General features: G+C 39.9%; 1 protein-coding gene across 1 annotated transcript in view; it reads left to right on the forward strand.

Moving 5' to 3' along the window:
* The window catches only part of EGF (epidermal growth factor), a gene marked incomplete at its 3' end in the record, with an annotated part of 30,329 nt that extends 8,647 nt beyond the window's left edge, over positions 1-21,682 (forward strand). Inside the window, exons 2-11 of the mRNA XM_010289135.1 lie at positions 819-950; positions 4,518-4,717; positions 5,692-5,873; positions 8,952-9,182; positions 10,697-10,899; positions 15,478-15,603; positions 16,626-16,748; positions 19,270-19,392; positions 20,638-20,763; positions 21,546-21,682. Of these exons, the coding sequence (XP_010287437.1) occupies positions 819-950; positions 4,518-4,717; positions 5,692-5,873; positions 8,952-9,182; positions 10,697-10,899; positions 15,478-15,603; positions 16,626-16,748; positions 19,270-19,392; positions 20,638-20,763; positions 21,546-21,682 (1,583 nt within the window). The remainder of the gene's footprint in view (positions 1-818; positions 951-4,517; positions 4,718-5,691; positions 5,874-8,951; positions 9,183-10,696; positions 10,900-15,477; positions 15,604-16,625; positions 16,749-19,269; positions 19,393-20,637; positions 20,764-21,545) is intronic.
* Positions 21,683-22,638: the final 956 nt, after the last annotated feature.

Below are 22,638 nucleotides of genomic sequence, written 5' to 3' on the forward strand. Positions count from 1 at the left end.
CAGCAGGAACTAAAGTTTATCTAAATTTTCTGGGACAATCATCCATGGTACTGTCAAAGGGGTTAATATCTTTCCCCCTTAGTGTAAAATATGCTCCTCAGTAGTGGCCTTTTTTTTGAAAAATAAAGCTCTTAATTTAGGACTTAATTAATAGTTACTGCCTCAAGCCCTGATAAAACACCATAAATACATCAGATATCTTTTAATTCCTAAGGGCTTTTGCCTAATCTGCCACTTAAAAGCCAAGTTTCTAATTAGTTTGCTTGTTGCCTTGGTTTGGGTTTCTTGTTGTCAGAGTATCGTGGGGGTTTTAGTGTTTTGTATGTATTTCTGAGAGTTGACTCAAACCAAAATGAGCTCAATGTGGAACTCAGTGCTGTGGCAGTCTATTTGCCGCTTTGCTGTTTTGCAAAGTTTGTTAATTTGTTGGCAAAATTATTACTGTGGAAGCAGCTGTAGGCAGAATTTGCATAGCAAATGATAATGCAAATCACAGAAATAGAGTACAAGACAAGTGTCTCGCCTGTGTTTGGGCAATCAGAGGCCAGACTGCCCAGACACTAGGGAGAATGGTAATTTCCCTGGACATTCTTCTAATAAAAACAAAAATCACTGTGCATGTGACAATGGACAAAACAATAATTCTGAAACCAATTCATGAAGCAATACAGCCATCCTCCTCTTCTTTGTAAATGATGGGATATTAAATTTTGTGTCCAATTTATTATTAGATAACTATGTCAAGGGTATCCTTTCTCTTTGCTCTTTGCTGCTTTTGCCATCTGAATTTTCCTGATCTGTTCAAAAACATGTTTCAGATATCGACGAATGCCTTGAAGGTGGTTTGGGAACCTGTGGCCAAACCTGTATCAATGTTCCAGGATCCTACATCTGCTCCTGTCTGCCTGGCTACACTTTGGGTATTAACAAATGGTCTTGCTATGTGAATGGTAAGGTTCTTTTCTTTTCTGATGACTAAAAAAGAGCATTAGAGATTTAGTTAGCATTAGTTTTCAAAGAAGTGAACCATGCCTGGCTGGTCACTACTGGACGGCAACTGGTGTGCTGTGGTTCCCTGATGGGAAAGACTGCCCCTTCTACTGTGTGGGTAAGCAGCAAGGCCAAAGGTGGGTGCCACAGAAGAGTGATGGTGAAGAATGGAAATCATGGTGGTGGGAAGATGAATGAACATATGAAAACAAAAATATAAAACTAAACAATGACTTCCGGTTTAGTAGACGTACTCTCTCTGTGTGCTTGGAACTGTAAACTCTTATGCCTTACTCTTACTCTTAGTCCGTACTACTTCCAGGAAAACACAGCAGCACACAAGATTTTGCTACCTTTGCCTCTTTCAGTGTGTTGGCATTGATGTCTTCCCAGTGTGTCTAGGTTCTAGGGACATTGCTGAGAAATCGTAAGAAGTAAGCCCTTATTTTGGATTGGCCTGTTGGCAGTTTCTTAATAAACATGAGTGCTATTGTAAGTTCTTTCTCTCTCTTGCTCTGTCCTCAGCGTATAAATTGATTTTTGAATGTGTAAGATGTATTTAAATTTTAAAAGTTTTTAGCTCTTCCAAGAGGAAGATATTCACAGTTATGGCCTTCAAATAGCCTTCATTTTGTCCTCAACTGATGCGACCCATGGGAAAAAATCCAGCTGGATTTTATTGATTGGTTTAACTCTATATTGCATCTACAGTATGATGTGGGAGTGCTCTGAAGTTCACCTCTTACCTCTCCACCTTGGTTTTCCAAATGTCTGGTTTTGGCTCCTGTCTGGAATATGCTACAGCTCCAGGAGCTCAGGTTTTCTTTTTCTGACTAACGTTTGCCTGGGACTCTCGCTAATGCAGAGATGGGATGTGACAGGGTATGTTTCTGACCTACTTGACTCCCATGTACGTAGCTTTTGGGACCATAAATATAACAAAAAGTATTCTGTGCAGCTCCCAAACTGGCACCAACACGGTCACTTCAGCTCCTAGAATCATCATTGTTGACAGCAACATGTGACTCACAAAGACCCAAGCTGGATTTTTTACAGTCCTGCCTAGACACCTCTAGCCCCTTAAATAGATGATTTTTTTTTTAATAAAATGTTTTATAAGCTCTTCAATTCTGAAGTGAAGTGAAAACAAACATTACCTCAGTGATACATGTACACAGGTATCTTTCAAAGAACAAACCTACCTTAATATCAGAGGACTTCAACTTTCTTTTTAACATTATTGCTAACATTTATAACAGCAGTAGAAAGTGAGTGATGGTTCAGGAGCTACTGTGATGGATAAGGAACCCTCATGCTAGGTATAAACCCTTCTGTAGGGCGTAAACCAAGTGAAATACCCTCATGTTTTAAAGACAGGAAGGTCTTTGATGTAGGTGTTGTTTACCTGTTCATTAAATCGCTGATAAAATTAAGACCCAAATCTGACTGGTGCCTCTGCAATCAAAATCAGATTTGTTCGGTCCCTGTTCCATTTACAGCCCTCATTTATGGATGCCTGATAGGAAATTCAGAGACTGGAAAGGATGAAAACAAAGTCTATAAATGCTCTTGGTCAACTAATTGGCAAAAATGCAGGCAGTACAGCTGTCAAATTCCTGAGATAAATCAACCTTGCTACACTTCACCGTTCATTTACCACTTACGTAAAGCAAGGCTTCATAGTTTAAATATTCTCACATGGGGTTGCTCAATGCAAATAGCAGCAGAAAAAGGGAGTCTCTCAAATCCTAGAAGCAGCTGTTCTAACTGGGTAATAGCCTGAAAACTTGAGATACAAAACAGTCTGTTAGTATGGAAACAGAGTACTGATCATCTTCCTTGTGAACAGAGGAAAATTACATCTTGGGTACTTGTCAGAACTTCCTGCCTAACTTGCTCTTCACTTGGAGAAATCAAAATTAGTCTCATTCCTCTGCTGTGAAAGGGGTTGAATCAAACTGCCTTACAACAATGATGAAGGTGGAGCATCTGGCTAAAATTTGTAGAAGTGATGTTTGTTGCGCCTTACAACCATGATGAAGGTGGAGCACCTGGCTAAAATTTGTAGAAGTGATGTTTGTTGAGTTTAAAGCCTCAGGTTTCATGCTAATAGTAAAGATATTTAATTGAAACTTTGCAAACTTGGTCAATAAAACTAGTTTAATTTTCAAAAGTATATGTGCAAGAAAACCGATGATAGTGAATCTTTGATGACATCCATCCCTGATAAACGGAGAGTTGCTCTGCATTGCAGGAAGATCAAGTCAGCAAGTGATTAGACAGGCTTGAAAGCTGTCATTCTGTTGGATCTATATCAATAATTGCATTTCAGAGTCACTTGGTTAGAGCATTACTTGTGTGCCATGATCTGTTTTTTCAGGCAACCATTTTATAAATCCCCACCATTACCACCACAATGGGCTTTCTTCTTTGGATGTTGTTTTAATGGTAAATTAAAGACTAGGCTGTACACACCCAAATTTTATTTATTTATTTATTTATGAAAAACAAATGTTTCTTTTTGAAATGAAGGCTAAAATTTGACTGGTTACATAAAAACTCCTTTCCTCCGCTACACACTTGATAGACATCCATAATATTCAAATTGCCTAAATGAAAACCATTGTGGTTTGGAAATGCAGTTAAGGTTCCTCAGGCAGGTTCCCCTGCCCTATGGTGATACCCTAAAAATAACAAAGATGACTTGATAAAACTGTGTTAGTGTAATCTGCAGCCCCAACCATTATGCCCTACTAATTTTACTTCCATACTAAAGACCTGGTTTTAAGGCTACATTAAGGCTATTTGGACCATCCTAGTTGCTCATCATTTTCAACCTTAATTGGATTTCTAGAGTTTGGGGCATAACTGGAATGCCTTTCATTTTAACATATTTTATGTTAAGTTACCGATACGCTCTTTCCTTTCACTCAGTATGAACACAGTTTTTGTGTGGAAGGAGTTGTTGCTGTTGAGCTGTAGGAGTTTTAAGTACAAGTCTTTTGGGTTCCTTCAGCCCTCTGCATCACAAGAAACCTCCACAGTTTCTAGCTTCTTCCTTTGTCCTGTCTTGGGATCTTCAATTTCCCTGTTTGCATAGTTAAAGTGAGACTCCAGACCACCTACCTCTCTGTGATAAATTCTTACTATAGTGCAATAGTTGGAAGTAGTCTTCAACTTGGAGATGCATCCATGGAATAATTCTTCCAACCTCTGTTAGCATGCATGCAATGGTTCTTCTGAATTCTGACTAGGCTGTAGGATTTGCGACTAGTGGTAACAACCACTGCAATCTCAGTTTCATGACTCAGATTTTTGATGTAATTTTCAGCATCAGATGTGAAAGGACCATTACATTTATATCTTATATTCTCTGTGACATGTGTGGAAATTTATCATTAAAATATGAGAGAGATGGTTAGATCCTGAACTTTCTCTTTGGCTAGTATAATACTGATGAGAACTTAATGCAGCAAAAGTGCAATACTTATCTATTAGTTGGTCTCTTTTTGTTTTCTCCACATCAGACCCTGCACCATTCCTACTTTTTAGCCATGGAACTGCCATCTTTAGAATTGACACTGAAGGGACCAATCACGAAAGGTTGGTGGCTGATACTGGTCAGTCAACGCTTATGGATTTTCATTATACAGAAGAGAAAGTGTATTGGGTAGACTCTGAAAGGCGACTACTTCAAAGAATTCACCTGAATGGCACAAAACGAGAGGTAAGTAATCAGTTCTCTGGAATTCTCCAAGCTAATGGGTATAAAACCCTCCATGGAAACCACTTGCTTTTTAGGTACAATTCTGCCATTCCTGTTCATTGATTAGCACTTAAGACTTATTTAATAGTTTTTGCTGTTGTAATAGTTATGGTCCTGAGTCTAGGCTGTTTTACTGGCATTCACAGTACATTTAGTATTTTCTGCGGATCAAGTGAAGGGGAGTTAAAAATGAAGGAGAGGAAATTCAGACAAACTAAAGCTTCGAAGACAATAATGTTTCTACCACAGTTTTAAATTAATTCCTGGCATTATGGAAGTTTATCTTCCAGATTACTGTAACTCAAACTGGCACAAATGGTATGAGAAGAATGTGCTTGAATTCTTACTCATTTTTTCTCAAACCTTTTATTGGTTTCTATGGTTGCATAAATGCTTCTTTTAGCACTTCATCCTTTGTTCAGAAAAAGCTGTGCAGTTCATTGCATTTGTCTGATTAAGAAGGGCAGACAGGCTGTTGTGGCTGAACTTTAGTGCTGTGAGAGCCTTCTTTTGTTTGAGAGAGATTGCCAGTGTTCCTGTACCCATGTTGAGTCTTCACTGATGTATTTTACACTGATTTTTAAGGACCAGTGTCCAGCAACCATGTGTTAGGAAGTCTTCCACCTGTAAGGGTACAGGTCTGGGCGCTTCATAGCGTGCCAAATGCAAGAAATTGTAGTTAAAAGATTAATCCAGTGTATTTCTCATGGAGAGCAATTTCCACTTTCACAGGAGGTCACTCAATGCAGAAGGAGTATGTGTAAGTATAAAGACCAAATGAAAGTGATTAAAAAATAAGAAAGAGAAATATCTACAGGTCTGAGAGAAAATGAAACAGGCAAAGGAATGAAGTGGGAAGCTTCAGTCTGGCACTCTGTTCCCTGTATTGAAAGTCAAGTATATTTTTTGTTGTCTTTTTTTTTTTTCGTTTACAGAGATTATGTTACATAGACAAAGGCATTTCAGGATTTGCTATTGACTGGATAAATCAAGACATTCTCTGGGCCAATAGACAAAAAGCAACCATAGAAGCGACAGACATGAATGGGAAGAAACGCCGAGTTCTCCTAAGAGATGTTGGTCATCCCACAAGGATCATCATTGATGCCGCGCAAAGGTAAATTTAACTGCGTTAGTGATATCATTGAAATGGACTCAAAATATGCACAGTGCTATGATTGTGGTTTATAGGCTGCGGGGCTAGTCTGTGCACAGTGTGTTATCTATAGACCAATACCTCCTTGAACTTTGACAAAAGAGGATAAAAGATTAATAAGAATATAAAATATAAATAGAGAAGCGCATGAGAAAAGCCCACCAAAGTCTAATGCAGAATCTATACCTCTTGATCATCAGCAAAAATTTTGCTAGTGAGGGGAGCTGAGAGAAAAGAGACATTGCTGGTCCATTCTCACAGGCAGCAAAGTTTCAGGGCAGCAGAAAGCAGGATTGGAGCAACAAGGGGAATGATGCCTGCAAATGTTGGGATTGCCTTGTGCTCGAGACCTGGCATACTTAGAATATAAATTAGTATGTTTTCTGAAAAAAAGATCTAAACTTACAGTTTTGTTCCTGTTTCCCTTGTCTCTTTGCCAGTTGCTCTGAATATTGGTTCTGAATCTACTGTTGCTACTTTGTGTCACTAGTAATTTGTCCTTCATAAAGGTGCTTCTTTCTGCTTCGAGCTATTTACAGAGAACCATGCTCACATAAGAGATTTGGCCTCTAGAAATATCAATATGGATTGTCACAGTGGTCTCTCCACACTAATTTCTCTTTACACATGAACCTCTGCCATTAAAGTTGCAAAAATATAAGCTTGAGGAGACTTCGAGCTGCTTCTGCTTTGTACAGCAAAAGCATGTTTTTGTTGCCACTTTTGATTTGCAGTAAAGTTGCTCAGCAGTGTGTGAAACTATTTTAATATTAAGGCTTATGTGCCCTTTCCTAGTACACTTATACATCAACCAATCTTCTGATGCTAGTAGCATTACTAGTATTCTTTGTAGCCTTATAATTTGGGTGGGATTTAAAGGCCTGAACATCAGCCTATATAATTTTTTTTTTTTTTCTGATTTGCTTCTGAATGTAGTATTTGCCAATCTCGGAAAGATTCACAAGTCCTCAAACCCACTGTCAAATGCCAATGAATCACATGTTACAAGTAGCATCATAGGGATATATTTACTGAACTTAGACGAAGTTTGGGAAGACTCAGGTGCCTATATTCACCTAGGTGTGATTCACCATGCATAAAAGCTGTACTCGTGTGCTTACAGCAGGCCAATAAGGCAATAATGAACTGTAAAGAAAGTAGGCTCTAGGAAGTCTAACATAATTTTTATGCCCTATGGAAATTTACTTGTATGAAAACTCCGAGGGCTCTATTTTTAAAGTGAAGTGAATTAAAAACCCCAGCATGTTTACGTGCACAGGCATAAACATGAGTTAAATCTGGTATTAACAATGTCTTCCTTCAAATGTGTGCAACTCAAGTAATGAAGGTCAATGTGACACCCTAGGGTTTTTCTCAAAACAGAGTTTTTCTCAAAAAGTGTGTCTGGATATTAGCAGTGTTAGGATTATTTTCCTAGTAATAATATAACTATTGCTGTAAGATCAATTTATTTTGTAATGGTGTTTAGAAATGCTAAAAAATAAGGATTAAGACTAAGGAAAAATAGAGGGCAATACAGTGAAGGCTGGCAATTACTCAAGATGGTTTCTAATCTTCATTCTTCTTCTGTCTTCCTGTTTTTTCGTATCATATCCTGTCCCTACAGTGATTTGCAGAAGTTGCTCACAGAGACTATAACCACCTTTGTTTCTTAGTTTCCTTATCTGTAAAAAGTAAATCCTAGCATTTGTCCAAACTTCCAGAGTAGTGACATTTCATAAATAACAGGGGCTTATAGAAATGCAAGCACATATTATTAAAGTATTTAAAACTGTCGGTATAAATTTGGGCTGTCCTTCTGGAAACATGTTTTCACCTATGCGTTAGTATCCTATGATAACTAAAGACTATGTAACAGTGAGGAAAAGCTGCGAGGCAGGGCCTGATTCTTCCTACTAGTTTAGTATATTCCCTTGCCAGTGAGATCTAAGCCATTTTGGGGCCTTCAACAAATGATTAACATAAATGTAGTAAAGCTAGCTTTATGCTACATTGTTTTTCAGAATATAAATTCTGAAATTTTGTGAAGACAATGCAGCATGATGATGCTTCTTGGAATTTGTGTGCATGAGAAACCCAAGCAAAGAATCTAAACCCAAATATTAAAAAATAAAAGATACATGAATAAGGATAATTTACTATTTTGGAAGGGCTTTTGTTAACCTTAGTCACATTAGTAAATCCGGGTTCTGATCCATGAATAACTTGACACATAAGTAGCTTCAGTGCATAACTCTTTTGAGTATTGGAGCTGTGTTTTGACTGTGTGTTAATTTAATGACAGCATAGTGTGGCTGCTATAACCAGCAAGAAGGTAGAAAGAAATGAGAACAATAATAGAAATGGTGTTTTTACGTTAAGCACTTAAGTGATGTGTTACACTAGAGTTTCTGGAGACAGATTCCTCCCCAGAGGCAGAGGGCAATGCGTATCTGCCTCAAAGATGTGCCTTTCCCCAAGTTTGCAGGGGTTCCCTCCAGCTTTGAGAGGTTATTCCAGTTTCCTTCTCCAACTGCATGGCCGAACAAAGCAGAGAGACAAGCGCTAGTGCTTCGTGGTTAAGCTGGGCTGATTCCTGCTTGACCTACATGAGAGAAGTTTCTAGGATCTCACTGCTTCCTGAACAGAGTCTTACAGTCTCTGATAGAAACACATTTATTAAAATAAGAAAACAACTGTAACACAACTTTTGTGGTAATATTGCTTCTGTTAAACAGGCAACAATTTGTTGTAAAAAGTTATTTCCGTTCTTAATAGAACCATGTTAAGGGGAGATGTAAATGGGGCTTTCCTGAAATGGTTGAGTACATATTAAGCAAGTCCCTTGCTTTATTATCAGTTTTGGTTCTGAAAGCACTGTGGTAAGACTGACAAATTCCTTATACAGCAGCAACTAAACAAGGAGTGTGTAGCAGTGATGTGATGTTACAAATGTGGGGGGTTTTTCTGTTGTTGGGTTTTGGGGTTTTTTGGTGGGTTCTTTTTTTCCCCAAAAAAATATGCCTCTCTTGCCTGCAGGTTATTATTTTGGTCTTCAGATGGTACAGTTTCCAGCATACACCGAGTGTCCCTCGGTGGAAGTGATGTGATAAATGTTTTAAGAACCACAGAAAAAATCAAGGCCATCTCACTAGATTTGGTTGACACAAGGCTCTACTGGATTCAGCATGACCACGGGAAAGAGATTTCCCATATTGGATCATGCGACTATGATGGTGGAGCTGTTCGTTTGCTCAAAAATTCTATCCGGTGAGTTTTCCTGAGCTTGTCAGAAATAAAACACTCATTTCCCAGGGATGCAGTTAAGCTCTCTTCCTCATTCTCCCTTTTATTTTGTCAGTTCATAACACGATAAGGAGTAGAGAGTGTAGTGCAAATGGCCTGTAACCGTAAATCTAAAATTACTGATAGGAAAATGGGAGAAAGTCAGTATTGTAAGGGTAATACCACCACTCAGTACTCTCCATCTTCCAAACTTTCAGCAAATGGTAACTACTTCATCCTTAGAAATCTTCTCTGAGCATTTATTAGTGGCTTTTTTCTGCAGATAGAGAAGCCAAAACCAAAGAGATTAAATGATTTGTCCAAGGTCACAGTGGGTGAGCTCAGCTGTCGGGTCTTCCCTATCCTCCTCTAAGGCCCTTGTCCTCCCCAGCGGCCAGGCGGGAGGCTCGGATAACCCCCTGTGCTCAGGCCCAGGCGCCGGCAGGCCTGGTGAAAACTGTCCTACGCAACAGACTTGCTCCCCTCTGCCCGCCGGCGCGGGGGCTGAGCACGGCTGAGGGGGCTGTCAGGCCCCTGTGCCTTTGGGTGCCCTTCACCTTTGGCCCTCGTGCTGTGCAGTGGCGCAGATGCTCCGTGGTGGGCACGTTTTCGGTGAGGTACCGAGAACGAGGTGACCTCCTATCACTGCGGTTTCTGTCAGTATGGCTGGATTGCCAACCGCAAAATGAGGAAAATACCGGCCTGCTGGTTTAAATACGCAGCACACCATTTGCACGTGGCGAACACAGAGCTGGTTTCTGCCTACCTTGCCAGCTGTCACATTGGATTTTTCCTTGCCCTTTTCCCCTTTCTCCCTTGAGCTGGCTGGTGTTCACTATGGCAGCCACACGTTCCCTTTGAGTCTGGATGATACGGGTTCTCCTTTTTCCACCGGGAATATGTACTGGAAAGTGGAGACCAAAAATCCCACTTTCAGTATTTTTTCTGTTTTCCCTCTTACTTAAAACTGGGCCCGTTTGTGGTTCCTGCTGGCCGCTATAACCGACCAGCGGATGGAAACTAAATTCCTGCGATAGCAGAAGCAGCAAGACGGATTTTAGGAACGCCCTACTCCTACCCCTCCATCTCCATCCTGATTTCCTGGGGCAGTCAGAAGCATCAGAGCAGGCATTAGAAATTGGGAAATGGGGGAACTGCTCTGGCCTACATCCTTCAACAAAGCGAGTGTCCATTTTAGTCGCTGGCTTCCCCAGAAGCAGGGTGATGCCTAGCCTTTCTCTGTCAATTGAGTCAGTCCCGAATGAAGCTCATACGAACTGTGAGAAATGCAGGTTATCCATTTTGCTTCTATTTCTTGCAAATCTGCAGGATTCTGGGTGCTGGATTATTTGTGAACGTCTCTGGCACCTCATCTGATTCCCATACATATAAGATAATATAAGATCTTGACTGAACTAGATGCTCAGAAAACGTATGAGTGACTAAATATATAGGGATCAGGTAATGTGCCACTTTGTGTTATCTTCTCTTTGTTGTAGACATCAATTGCTTGGTATGTCTCTCTTTGCTGAGCACCTGTACTATTCGGAGTTGAAATCTGGTATGATATGGAGAGCCAACAAGTATACTGGAGAAGTTGTAGTCACAATTAGCCTGAAGCCATCATTTTTTCCACCACTGGAGATAAAAGTGGTGCATCCCTTTAAACAGCCAGGTGTAAGAACAGATCCTCAGGATTCTGGTAAGTAAACTGTAATGATAAAGTTGTATGTGTGAGAATAATAACATCATACACTCTGATTTTGCACAGTAATAATGTTCTTCAGCAAAATTCCAGGCCTCAGTGAAGTCAAAAAAGTTTCCTTTAACATCAGTGATCCACAGTTCCACTTGGTGTGTATAACTCCAGCTGGAGTATCAGGCTGGAAGTGTGCTGAGCGTGAGCTGCTCATTTCATTAATCTGAAGGCATATGCAGATAAACGTGATCTTCTCCTTCTCTTCCCTTTGTTTGCACAAAGATATGTTTATACTGTCCTGCTAAATGCACAGAGCATGCAGCTTTTTAATTCACCATGTAGATCATCAAATGTCTGCTCCCTTCTCTAAATTTTATTCTAATGTGCATCTAAACATCTCTGATGATTATGGCACTAAAGGATTTGAAATGCCTAGTGTGTCCTACAGTGATACTGTGGATGTCTCAGCTTTGCTGTGAAATGGCTGGATTAGAGCCAGCCTGTTTTAGACAGACTTGAAGTTGCCATAATAACTATGAAATAAGAGCCTTGGGTCTCTTTAGTCGATATCAGTTGCAGCCTACAGGTTGAGGTGGTCATGTCACTGCCTTTTGCTGTAGGTCACAAAATGAAGGTAGTTGACTTTGGATAGCTCGCTCTCCTTGAGGATTCCTGCCGAGGCAGTAGGAAGTGGGGGGTGTCGAGGGGAAATAATGTCCTGTTCTCTGATCTCTGGAAATCAGACATAGAGTATTCTTGCTTTAATGGAATAGCTTTTGTCACCAGTTTTGCTTGGATATGGACAACTGAGCAAACAGCATAGAGGCATTTGTGTGTTGAGCAATGGTTGCAGAACGCCCAAGGGAAGATGGCCATGGGTTCCCAGAGGTATAGGTGGTATAAAGACATGAGAAGAAAGTGGTGTTTGTTTATATGAGCAAAAATGAAACTGTAAATATCTCTCTTGAACCATTTCTAAATATCTACTACAAAACAGGCTTTTGTCTGTCTTCATGCCAACCAACAGCTTTATATGGTACTGTGCTGTCTCTCCTTCCTGAAGCCTGGTCTGAGTGGGAAAAGCAAAATCTTCAAGGGAACTTTCACCTTCAAATGCTTTGTTTGCAGTGCAGAGCTGTTGAGATGCAGAAGAGAAAGTGTTCCTGGAAATCAAGCTTATTGTTGTAAACACCAGGATCCTCTATTGAGAGACAATACCTGTTTTGTGCTTGCTTTGGTGGAAACAGTCATCCTGGCTGACACGTTTGGTGCTCTCACACAGAGTAACTAAGGAAGGATACATTTGTGGTGCAGACAGTGGCATGTCCACATGTCTCAGGGTCGTTACAATGAGATTTGGAAGGTCTCATGAGGCCTCCTTGGGTGTCTGTCACCCTGTCTGGATATGCATGAAGATGGAGAGGAAGAAACAGTGACCAAGAAAGATAGTTCATGGTAGTGGTCTCTTGAACCTCAGGGGCTAATTGGTTGTGTTACATGTGTCCTCTCCACAGGAGTGTGTAGCATAATTTCAATGACTATGGGCACTTAGCTTTTATTCTTCTCTCAGAAGATTAACTCCACTTGCTACTTTCTGGTGTTTCTCTTTCCACAGGAAAGAGGGTTTCTCCACCTTTATTAATAAATAAATTACCAGTGGTTTTAAATGCCTTGCAGTATATACACCTATATTTTTCAACATGTTTAGTAAATTTTTGTATGACAGTAAGTGTTGTCAGCAGTTCACCTTTTTTAAATTCCAAAAACCTTCTTGTAAAAATGTCTGGGAAGTGGTGGAGTAGAAAGAAGCTTAACAGCCTGAATCCAGATGAACCTTTTGGACTTCGCATGTATGTTACTTGGCTTATCCAGTGCAAGAACTGGGATGAAAGGAGGACTAATGAGCCTGGAGTACAAATGAGATTTATAGCTGATCTTACAACAGAGAAATCTGGAGATAAAAGCATACCTAGACTAATTGGATGCTCTGTACAAGCGAAGAAAATGTATGTTGCAATGTAGTGTCAGCTGTGAATTATCAAGCCTTCTTTAAAGCAGATAGCAAGTGAGTTCATTCAGATGAAAAGGGAACTGACGGCAAGTGCTCAACTGACATGATTTGATTTTTTTACTGGAATTTGGATTATTTATTTTACTACTTAAATTCCTCATGTCCCCTCTTCCCTTTCTCTTTCAGAAGACTTTCCTGGATTGGTCAGGGCCAATAAGTACAGAGAAGACCATTAATTCAGCTATGGGTTTGCTATAACCCCACACAACAACTTTAGTATGGCAGTACTACCTCTGGAAGATGGCCTTTAATTTACCTCAACTCTCTTTGACAGCTAATCCCAGATTTGATGACAGTATGTGTATTTATAAATGCCTACCGGAATGTTCTTCACACTTTTATTAATGACTCATAAAATACCTTAATTACCTTAAAATCTCAAAGACTGCCTCTGGAATTTTTTTTAAGTATCTTCTCTGACAGATTAATAATACTCAGTACACTCAGAATATTTTTTTTGAGAAATTATGTTGTGTTTCTTTCCAGTGTAAAACACCAGCATCAGGCTTTTATCTGAGAACATCTATTTCCATATAGGAGAGGTGACGGGAGGGGAAAAAAAACCCCCAACAAACAAACAAACTAGAAGTATGGTTTGTAGGGGTTGTTCTTCCGGAAAAGATTACCTTAAAAACTTTGTGATTAATAATTTAGTAATCTTTAAGTTTTGAAGTATTGTTTTTTAACATATTGATATGGAAATATCAAGTTCTAATAATTATTCGGTTAAAAAGGAGTATCCTCTTGAGATTGCCCAGATGGTGAAATTATTACTTCTGTTATTTCTTTTGTAATTCCTGGTGCCTTAGGTCTCATTAGACAATAATCACAAAATCACAGAATCATTAAGGTTGGAAAAGACCTTTAAGATCAAGTCCAACCTTCAATCCAACACCACCAATGGTACAAGCAAGGGGCAAAAAACGAGCACCAGTGATAAACATAAGATGCAGCCTTGAATGTGGTCTTGTTTCGGTTTTGTATTGTTTTGTGATTGCATATACATGCACTTTTGTCATTCTAATGAGTTTTGTATTTGAAGATTAGACACCCATTATATATGGGTGTATATATATACACATCATTATATATCATACACCATACATATATATCATACACCACTTTAGTGGTACATTTAGTGGTACAACTTTTCTTAGAGAAGAATTAAACATTTTGATGCAAATAAGTGCAATATTGATAATTTCAGCCAAGATGAAGCCTCTGTCTGGGAAATTATTTCAGTCTTTTATAGATGTGATCAGTCATTCCACCAAATAGGCAGCGTTTTCTCTATTGTGGCTAGCAGAAGACTAAATGTCGAATATTAGGCTGCTTTCCAACTCTTGGAATTTAGAGGGTGAATTAGAAATAGCACAAGAGAATTGTTCATGTACAAATTTCTTTGCCTGAATGAGCTCATGATTTCTTCTATGTTACACAGACAGCACAGGGCAAAGACGGCGTTGCGTGTGGATGGCTGCATAACCACATTCGGTAGCAGCAGTTCGGCTATTCTTCGCTTGGGAAAGGGGCAAGCAACCCTAGAAGAAGATTAGGAAGATTAAAACAAAAATAATAGTTTGGGAGACAAAAATAAAACCACGAGTGTTGCATATCTGTGAAAGTACCAGCTCTAAAAGATAGCTGAGCACAGACACGAGGCTCTGCAAATCCTTCTCGTAAAAAAAGATACTTGAATAATACCTGTTCACCTTTTTCTGTGAAGCAGGACAAGTAGGAAGGCTTCTGGGGATCTGCTGGGTACTTTTTTCTGCTTCCTTTGAAGAAACTGTGAGCATATCTTGTTGGACATCAGAAACATTCTGAGTTTTAAATCTGAGTTCAAGATTTGTAGCGCTTGTATTTCTCATAGTCAGAAACCAGGACCACTCCAGCACAAAGATTCTCTAGACTGTGCTAGTACTTTTTGTCTCAATAAAACGTATGGTAATTATGATCTGTGAGCTGGTTTTTTGTTAAATAATGTGAGGCTCGAGCACTGCTTTATGCTAATAATTTCCAGCCATCTTATGCTTGCTCTCTTCTTTTCTCTCTCTTTTCTCTTTTTGCCTGTGTGCTCGCTCTCTGTTGCTCTCTTCTTTCTGAGTGTTTTACAGAGCCTGGTAACATATAATACCGTGCAGGACTGGTGGCATATGAAGCCTGCTACACAGGGTTTTCCTTTCACAAGTCGCTATAGATATGCACCCAAACCATCCCCTACTTCAGGTTCTCTCTAGGTCTGCTTGTGCTGCCACGGAGCTAGAAATGATCGTTCACACAGACCTACTCGTAGTCTTCCAAGTACTTTCATGTTTATAGTGGCTTTTGACCTGATTTTACAAGAGAAAAGAATAGATGTTATTTTCTATTAATAAGAAGTTGTTCCTTCGAGCAAGTAGCTGTTGAGAAGAAGACACATCACTGAGCACCTTTTCTCAAAAGAGTTTCTACTTGATGGTTGATATGGTAAGAACTCCATTACATTTACACTATATTTGTTCTTCCAGAAAAAGGAACCTGTGATTTGAACAAAGAAAAGTGCAGAAGAAGAATCTGCAGGCCAGACTCAAGGACTCATCGGTGTAAATGTTCTACTGGCTTTATTTTAAGTCGAAATAAACAGTTTTGTGAAGGTAATATGCGAATCGCCCATCAGCTTTATCCAATCAGATGAAAAAATTCTCTGTTCTTTTACTTTACTCATATCTTGAGTAGGAAAAAAAACCTCTGAGATCTTAAAAATTCCAGTTGTGCCATTTCAGTTTTGTGTACTTCCAGGTACTGAAATAGTCTAAAAGGAGACCTATGAAAACGTCACAAATGCTATTCTTGTGGGAAATTTTGGTCTTAGCCTGAGTAGTTAAAGGAGCTTCAGTTAAGCAGACATGCTTATGGGGGTTTATTTAATTTTTAAATAAAAAGCTAGACAGATATATCAACAAAGGTGAAACACTGAAAAACCCTGCAGCAAGATGGCTGTCTTAAGCCCCACTTTCAAAAAAGACGTAAATTCTCAACATGTTTCTAAATGTTTTAATCTGGTTTGTTTTAATCTGGGTTTTTTTAATAAAAATCTAACATTACTATTAATAATAGTCTACATCTAATTTTTACAAGCATCTTTTTCACTACATGATCACATTTGAAAAGACATAAAGGCATCACAGTTCCTAGCTTACAGGAGCTACAGACCTGCCTGAGCAGCAGGCACCCAGATCTCGGGGAATTCACCAGGATGGCTTTCCGAATTTCAACTTCTAAACTACTTCTGTGTTTTGAGAATTTTACTTAAGTCATGTTGGGGCCCATTCTTCTAAAAGAATTTTTGTCTGAAGAAAGTATATAACGTATATTTTTTGGCTGCAGACAGGATTTATCTGTCACTGGAATCCATATGGGAAGGCATACTTTTGAAAGTCTAGGCACATATGCTGGACACGTGCAGCCTGAGTAGGTTTCGCTAGAAAGTGTTTAAAGCTTATTTGAATAAGGTCTGCAAACTCTCTTTTTCATCATTTATTAGGACCAACATATTTTTGTAAAACGAATGGGAAAAAGAAGTACTTCTTGAAGCCCGTTAGTTTGTCTCATTAATCTAATTCCCTGACAATGGTTGATGATGTTGTTGTGACACAGCAAGTGCTTCTTTTGGCAGATATCAATGAATGTGGTTTCTGGAATCACGGCTGTACTTTGGGCTGTGTGAACATCCCCGGTTCCTACTACTGCACCTGCCCAAGAGGTTTTGTTCTGCTGCCTGATAGGAAAACATGTCATGGTAAGTAGCAGTAATACATAAATGCCTCCTCCAGTACGATATTGGAGAGAGTCCTGATTTGACACTGGAACCGCTGAAAGTCGTGTGCGTTGCGTTGCTCGCTTCCAATCCTTTATTACGTAAGTAGGATCAGCTTAAACTGAGTGAACGGAATTCAGATGTCGTGTTTAAGGAAGTGTAAGTTACACGTGAGTAATCAAGTGCCAGCCTCTTCAGGAGGCAAAAAAAAAAAAGAGCCGGGTCTCTAGAGAGACCTCTTTGCTCAGATTAGGCTCTGTGGCACATTCTAGGTGGATAAGCAGTTATACCTTTTTAAATGTGGTCTCTGAATTTGGCTCACTCTATCTAACCTGCATAACAATTTGCACAGTCTCTGAATGAGCAGCTTACAACATCGTCTTTTTTCTCTTCAGGTCAGGGTTGATAGCATTGCTAATGTGCATGAAATTAATGAAATTAAATGCATGTGCGTCTGTTTGCAATGAGTAAGACACACAGAAGTACTCATAAAATCGATTTATTCCGGGGGACTGCTGTACTTGTGGTTTTTTGTTTTGTTTTGTTTTTTTTTCTTTTATTAATTAAATTGTGTGTAAGAAGTATGCCTGAGAGAACTTATCTATATGATGTAGGTACCTAAACCAGGAAGCTCTGTGAAGCTGAATAAATGTGAATAAACTAAATGCAGAGAACACAGAGAAGTGGAGGGAAAACCAAAGATCTGTCTGTCAGTAAGCTTCAAGAACCATATTTTAGTCATAGTAAGAGTCGGAGGTGAAAGTTTTTGTTCTCCCTTTATGCAGCATTGTGTATATTCAGCCTACAAATGAATTAAGCCTTTCTAAAGTAAGTCTAGAACATAAAATGTGAAATGCATCCAAGTTGTGAGATCTTGGGATATTCCCAGACACTTTTCTATTTCATAATGAAGTGAAACTTAGGTGTAAGCAAATGGTCCTTCTACTTGTTTCCATGGAATTAAAACGTTGGTATATGCCCCAAGTAGAGGTGCCAGTGTACACCAGAGAGCTCAGTCTGGACCATGGCAGGATCAGGACCTAGGGTACATTAAATATCGCTACTAGAGAGTAACAGAGTCTAACAGACTCTAGTAGTCAGTCTATCTATTTTAGACCTCCAAGAGTCACTTCTCCCTCTCTATTAAAAGGGAGCCAGGAGTAGGATTCAGTGACCCAAATGTGGGGGTCCAGGGTGTGTGTGACAGCTGCAGAAGGCAGCCAGATGTGTCAGAATACCTATGGGAGCCCTGCAGCCAGAGGCTATTGGGAGGTGGGATATCCTTTTGTGTGCAAAACAACACTTAGACACTATGCAACTCAGTCCTACTCTGGATAGAGTACAGCTTGAACTATATGCCTACATTTTGATTGGCTCAAATTAGATAGAAAATAATGTTTTTCTAACACAGGCTAGGGATGCAGCATGGACAGTATAACTCCTTAACCACTGCAGCACAAGGCAGATATGTCACCATCTACGCAGCTTGAGAGAGAGATGCAAGGTGAGAAGTCCACGTGCTGACCAGACACGTTGATGCTTTGTCCTCCAAGTCCTGCACCAAGCTCTTCATCTAAAGCCACAAGCTCTAGTCAGAAAGAAACAGAAGATCAGTTTCATGACCCTCTTCACTCTGCTTAAGGGGTTAGAACAACCCAGCCGGGAGCACAGCTGCCCTGCAGAAGCAATATTTGCAACAGCTATGCACCATTTAAGCCAGTGTATGCAGCTGATTCAAAGCAGCAGCTGTGGGAAACTTGCATTAGTTCTGGTCTTCCAGCGGGTGTTGCCATACGGCACTAGAATGGGCATAAAGGGATGCAGCACTGCAATACTGACGGTGGAAGGAGGATGGTCTGTGAAACCGCAGTAAAGAAATACTCAAAAAATCGTTGGCATTCCAACAATTATAATGGAAAGTAAAGGAAAGCTATTGCCAGCCTCAGGTGGTTTTGCCCCTACAACTTCAAAAATTGCCACTAAGGAACATAGCTATATTTCTCGAAGGTTCATCTCCTGTTTTCATTGATTCTAGCTGTGTTATCCTTGCAGTAGTAGGAAAGTAGTTTTTCCTCATTCTCTTTGTGTTTTGTACTTATTCTTTCAGTATAACTTCTTTGTAGTTTTCAAAACCTGATCTATTTTTTATGACACGCAAAAAAGAAAGTTTTCAAATTTATTTCTATTTTGATAAAAGATCTTCATACAAATTTGGAAAATTTAAAGCTGATCAGTATGATGGCTTCAGGACCCAGCAATTTTGGCTTTCTGCTTTGCTATAATTAGAAGAGGGTGCTAAAAAAATTTTGGGAAAAAAACCAAACCAACCAAAACAAACCCCAGAAAGACCACAGAAGTGTTGTACTGTCAACATTGCACTTTTAAAACATTTTTTAAATTTTTTTTTGTTATTTAAGGAAGTGTTAACATCTCTTTTGGGGGCCTTAGTAAAAATGTTTATCATAATTTAAGATTTCTTTTTTTCCTCTTAAAATTACTGTAGAGCTAATTCCCTGTACAAGTAACGACACTGAATGTAGCCATGATTGCCTTCAAACATCTAAGGGTCCTGTTTGCTTTTGTCCTGAAGGATCTGTACTCAAAGTGGATGGCAAAGCATGCACGGGTAAGTAACATTTTTTTCTAGCTGTAGTGCCTGCCAAATTCTCTTTGCTCTTGGCACTGAGAGCCAGAAGTGAATGATGGCATTTTACACCCATTTTGCACAGCAGTAAATGATTGTACAAGATAGGAGGCAATGGTATGTCAGGCGCTTTGAATGCTGAGATGAGCAATATTCATCTTCATTTTTAAATAGATGTTCTTAGCAGCAACATACAATGTTTGCAGGCCAAATTCTTTTGTTGTCAGCACAGATCAAAGTATTGCCCAGATGTTTGTTGCAGGAGACATCTAAAATTTATATTTGAGGGAAATAGAGGTACAAAATTAGGGCTTGGGTGAAATCTGAAGATGATTTTATTGGCATTATTTAACCCAGGTTCAGAGGCACTCTAATTTATAGCAATTTCATCTAATTACCCACAAATGGAATTTTTGCAGTCAGAATATTTGAAGCTGCTACACCCACTCATCTGTCATCCCCCATTCCAGCAAGCTTTCCAAATTCAGGGGACTGTAGCTTTTCAACGGTATCTTTCAGTCTTAGAAAGCTCCATTAATGCCAGTCTTACACTTTGAAAAATCCCCTTCTTGTTTTACATCCCTTACATACTGTGGACTGTACACATAGATTCAGTCAGTGTTGCTGTTTTGCAAGGGACACTCCACTGAGTAAGCTCAGGTTGGCATTGAGGCTCTAACTATTGTACAGCCCCAAGAAGGAAGGTTAGTTTCTTTTTGTATGAAATCTTGGTTTGTTGTATTAGAAAGTATCAATTCACCATCCTAGCCTAATTAACTTCTGGGAGAGAATGGCATTAATTTGCTGTTTCTTTGCATGTAGTGCAAAGTCTGATAAAATTTGTTATTCTGTTGTAGATGGGATGAGATTTGCATGGGAGAAAGGGTTCTCTGAAATAACGAGCACATGGAAGCCCTCTTTATATATTCCACTTCCTCCCCCCCATCCCATCTTGTGTTGCAGATTTCCAGGAAAAACTCTGGAATTACCAATTTGCTATTGGTTACTTTATAGCAAATTACCAATTTGTTATTACCAATTTGCTGTCCCTTCACCAGACTTCTGATTTCAGCAGGAGGCCTTTCAGTAAATCTATCAAAGCACTGAGGTGCTTTGCACTGTAGAAATCCCAAGCAGAGTGAATCGTTCTCTTGCTTTATGCCTCTGATTTTGTTGTATTTTTTTCTTAGAATGACAAAGTTAATATTTTCAAATGCTCTGTTTAAGGTTGTACATCTCCAGATAATGGTGGCTGTAGTCAGATATGTTCTTCTTTAAGCCCGTCCTCCTGGGAGTGTGCTTGTTTTCCTGGATATAAGCTTCAGCGAGACAGAAAGCACTGCACTGCTGTAGGTCGGTACCTCGGTATGCCTGCATATTTCTGCCAATAAAAGCAAAAACACTTTAGGGCCCTTTAAAGCAGATCGCATAACTGGGATCCATTTTTGTACTGCTTTTAGGTTACTTTGTCAAACTTGGGAAGTATTCGTTGTTTGGAAAAATAGACAGTTTTGGAAATATACCAGAACAAGCTCCAGTATGTGGTTCAGTCTCCCTCACAGAAGATTCAGTCTATTACCCAACTTCTGCATTTCACTCTGGGCTCCTGTACTGCAGAGGTCTATCTGCAGTATTCAGGTTTTTGTGCCTTCATATAAATGTGGGTGTAGTTTCTGCCCAGTGTTACAGAATTGGGGTTGAGGTGTCTGCATTTGGTGAACAAGGCATTTGTTTCAGGAATAAGGGAAAAGCTTTCTTTTTTGGAGGACAGCATTTTCCTTGCTTTTACGGTGAAAGGCTTCTCATGTGCAAAAGTCAAGTTCTGGCATTTTATGGTGATGCTGTGAAATGCAGAGGGAAGATTGTCTTGAGGCTAAGTCACTCTGAAATGCAGCGAGGCTAGTGACTGCCTCTATCACAAATTTTGAGGCTGATCTTGGGCAAGGCACTGATGCCGAAAACCTATATTCACATTTATCTCTGATTTCTGAGGCAAGTGAAATGTAGGACAAAGGGCCTTCATTTCTTTGTGCTTCTGTTCCTCATTTTGTCTTCTACTGTTACTTACAATGTTAGCTGGATAGTGATGCAGCCTAGAGATCACTGTGAATATATGTGCAAATTTTCATCGACAGGTCCTAAGCCATTTTTGTTATTTGCAAATGGCCAAGATATCCGCCAGATGAGTTTTGATGGAACAGATTATGCAAGTTTACTTGACTGGCAGATGGGAATAGTCTTAGCACTGGACTCTGACCCGGTGGAAAATAAGGTAAGGCATTAAAAACGAGAGGATTTTGAAGTGTTGCAAGGACAAATGGATTGGGCTTTCATGTGCCTTAACCTTCCTGCTGTCAGTGATCCAGATTACACGTTGTGCTGCTTGTTGTTCTGTTGCCTGTCTAGGAGCACAACTGGTACAGGATGCCAAACATTAGCTGAAGAGTTTCATCCTTTGCTTACGGGTTGTATGTGCTTTGTACATCGACATGGCTAATTGACAGAGAATTTGGACTTCTAAATTCACTTTAAGCATGATTTCAATTTCAAAGAACTTTTGTGTGATTGCAAGTTTTCTCCCTTAAGATTTCAGTACTGTTTTCTGGAAATATAGTGCGGGTTTTTTTCCACTGGGTAGCTGTAAAAGCAGCAGCATCTTTTTTTTTCTGTACAGCTACATCCCACGATCCCTACTAAAGGTAGGAGTAATCTTAACAAGAATTACTTCCCATGTCCTGACATTATTGAACAAAACTGCTGAACGCTCACGGGCTTTCTCGCTCGTACAAAACTTATTCCTCGTATTACAAGGTATTGCTGTTGGGAACAGGAGTCTTCCCTGCATAAAGAGCTCTTTGTGTGGCCGCATCCCAGTGCCCTGCTCCTTGCCCGCAGAGTCGGGAAGGAGTTCAGCCGTGCTTTGCTAAACCTTCTGTGGCAGATACGGTTATTTTTTTTCCCGACGGTGAGACCTATTTCCACTGTAAAAGTGTAACAGAAAGGTGCTGGATGGCACAGCGAAAGCTGCCGGGGAGCTCAGCTAAGTTGCCGGAAACATCTCACGGCCCGGACGGACACCAATGCTAAACCAACGCGGACGTTACCAGATCTGCGTTAGAGGGGGACCGTTTCGGGCACTGCTGGAACGCGGCCACTTGCTCCTGAAATAGGGCCCTGCTGGGGCACGAGCAGTTGTTCCGCGCTGCGCCGAACGTAAATCAGCTGCGC

This window comes from Phaethon lepturus, unplaced genomic scaffold (genome assembly GCF_000687285.1).
Source record: "Phaethon lepturus isolate BGI_N335 unplaced genomic scaffold, ASM68728v1 scaffold28120, whole genome shotgun sequence".
NCBI classification, from domain to species: Eukaryota; Metazoa; Chordata; class Aves; order Phaethontiformes; family Phaethontidae; genus Phaethon; species Phaethon lepturus.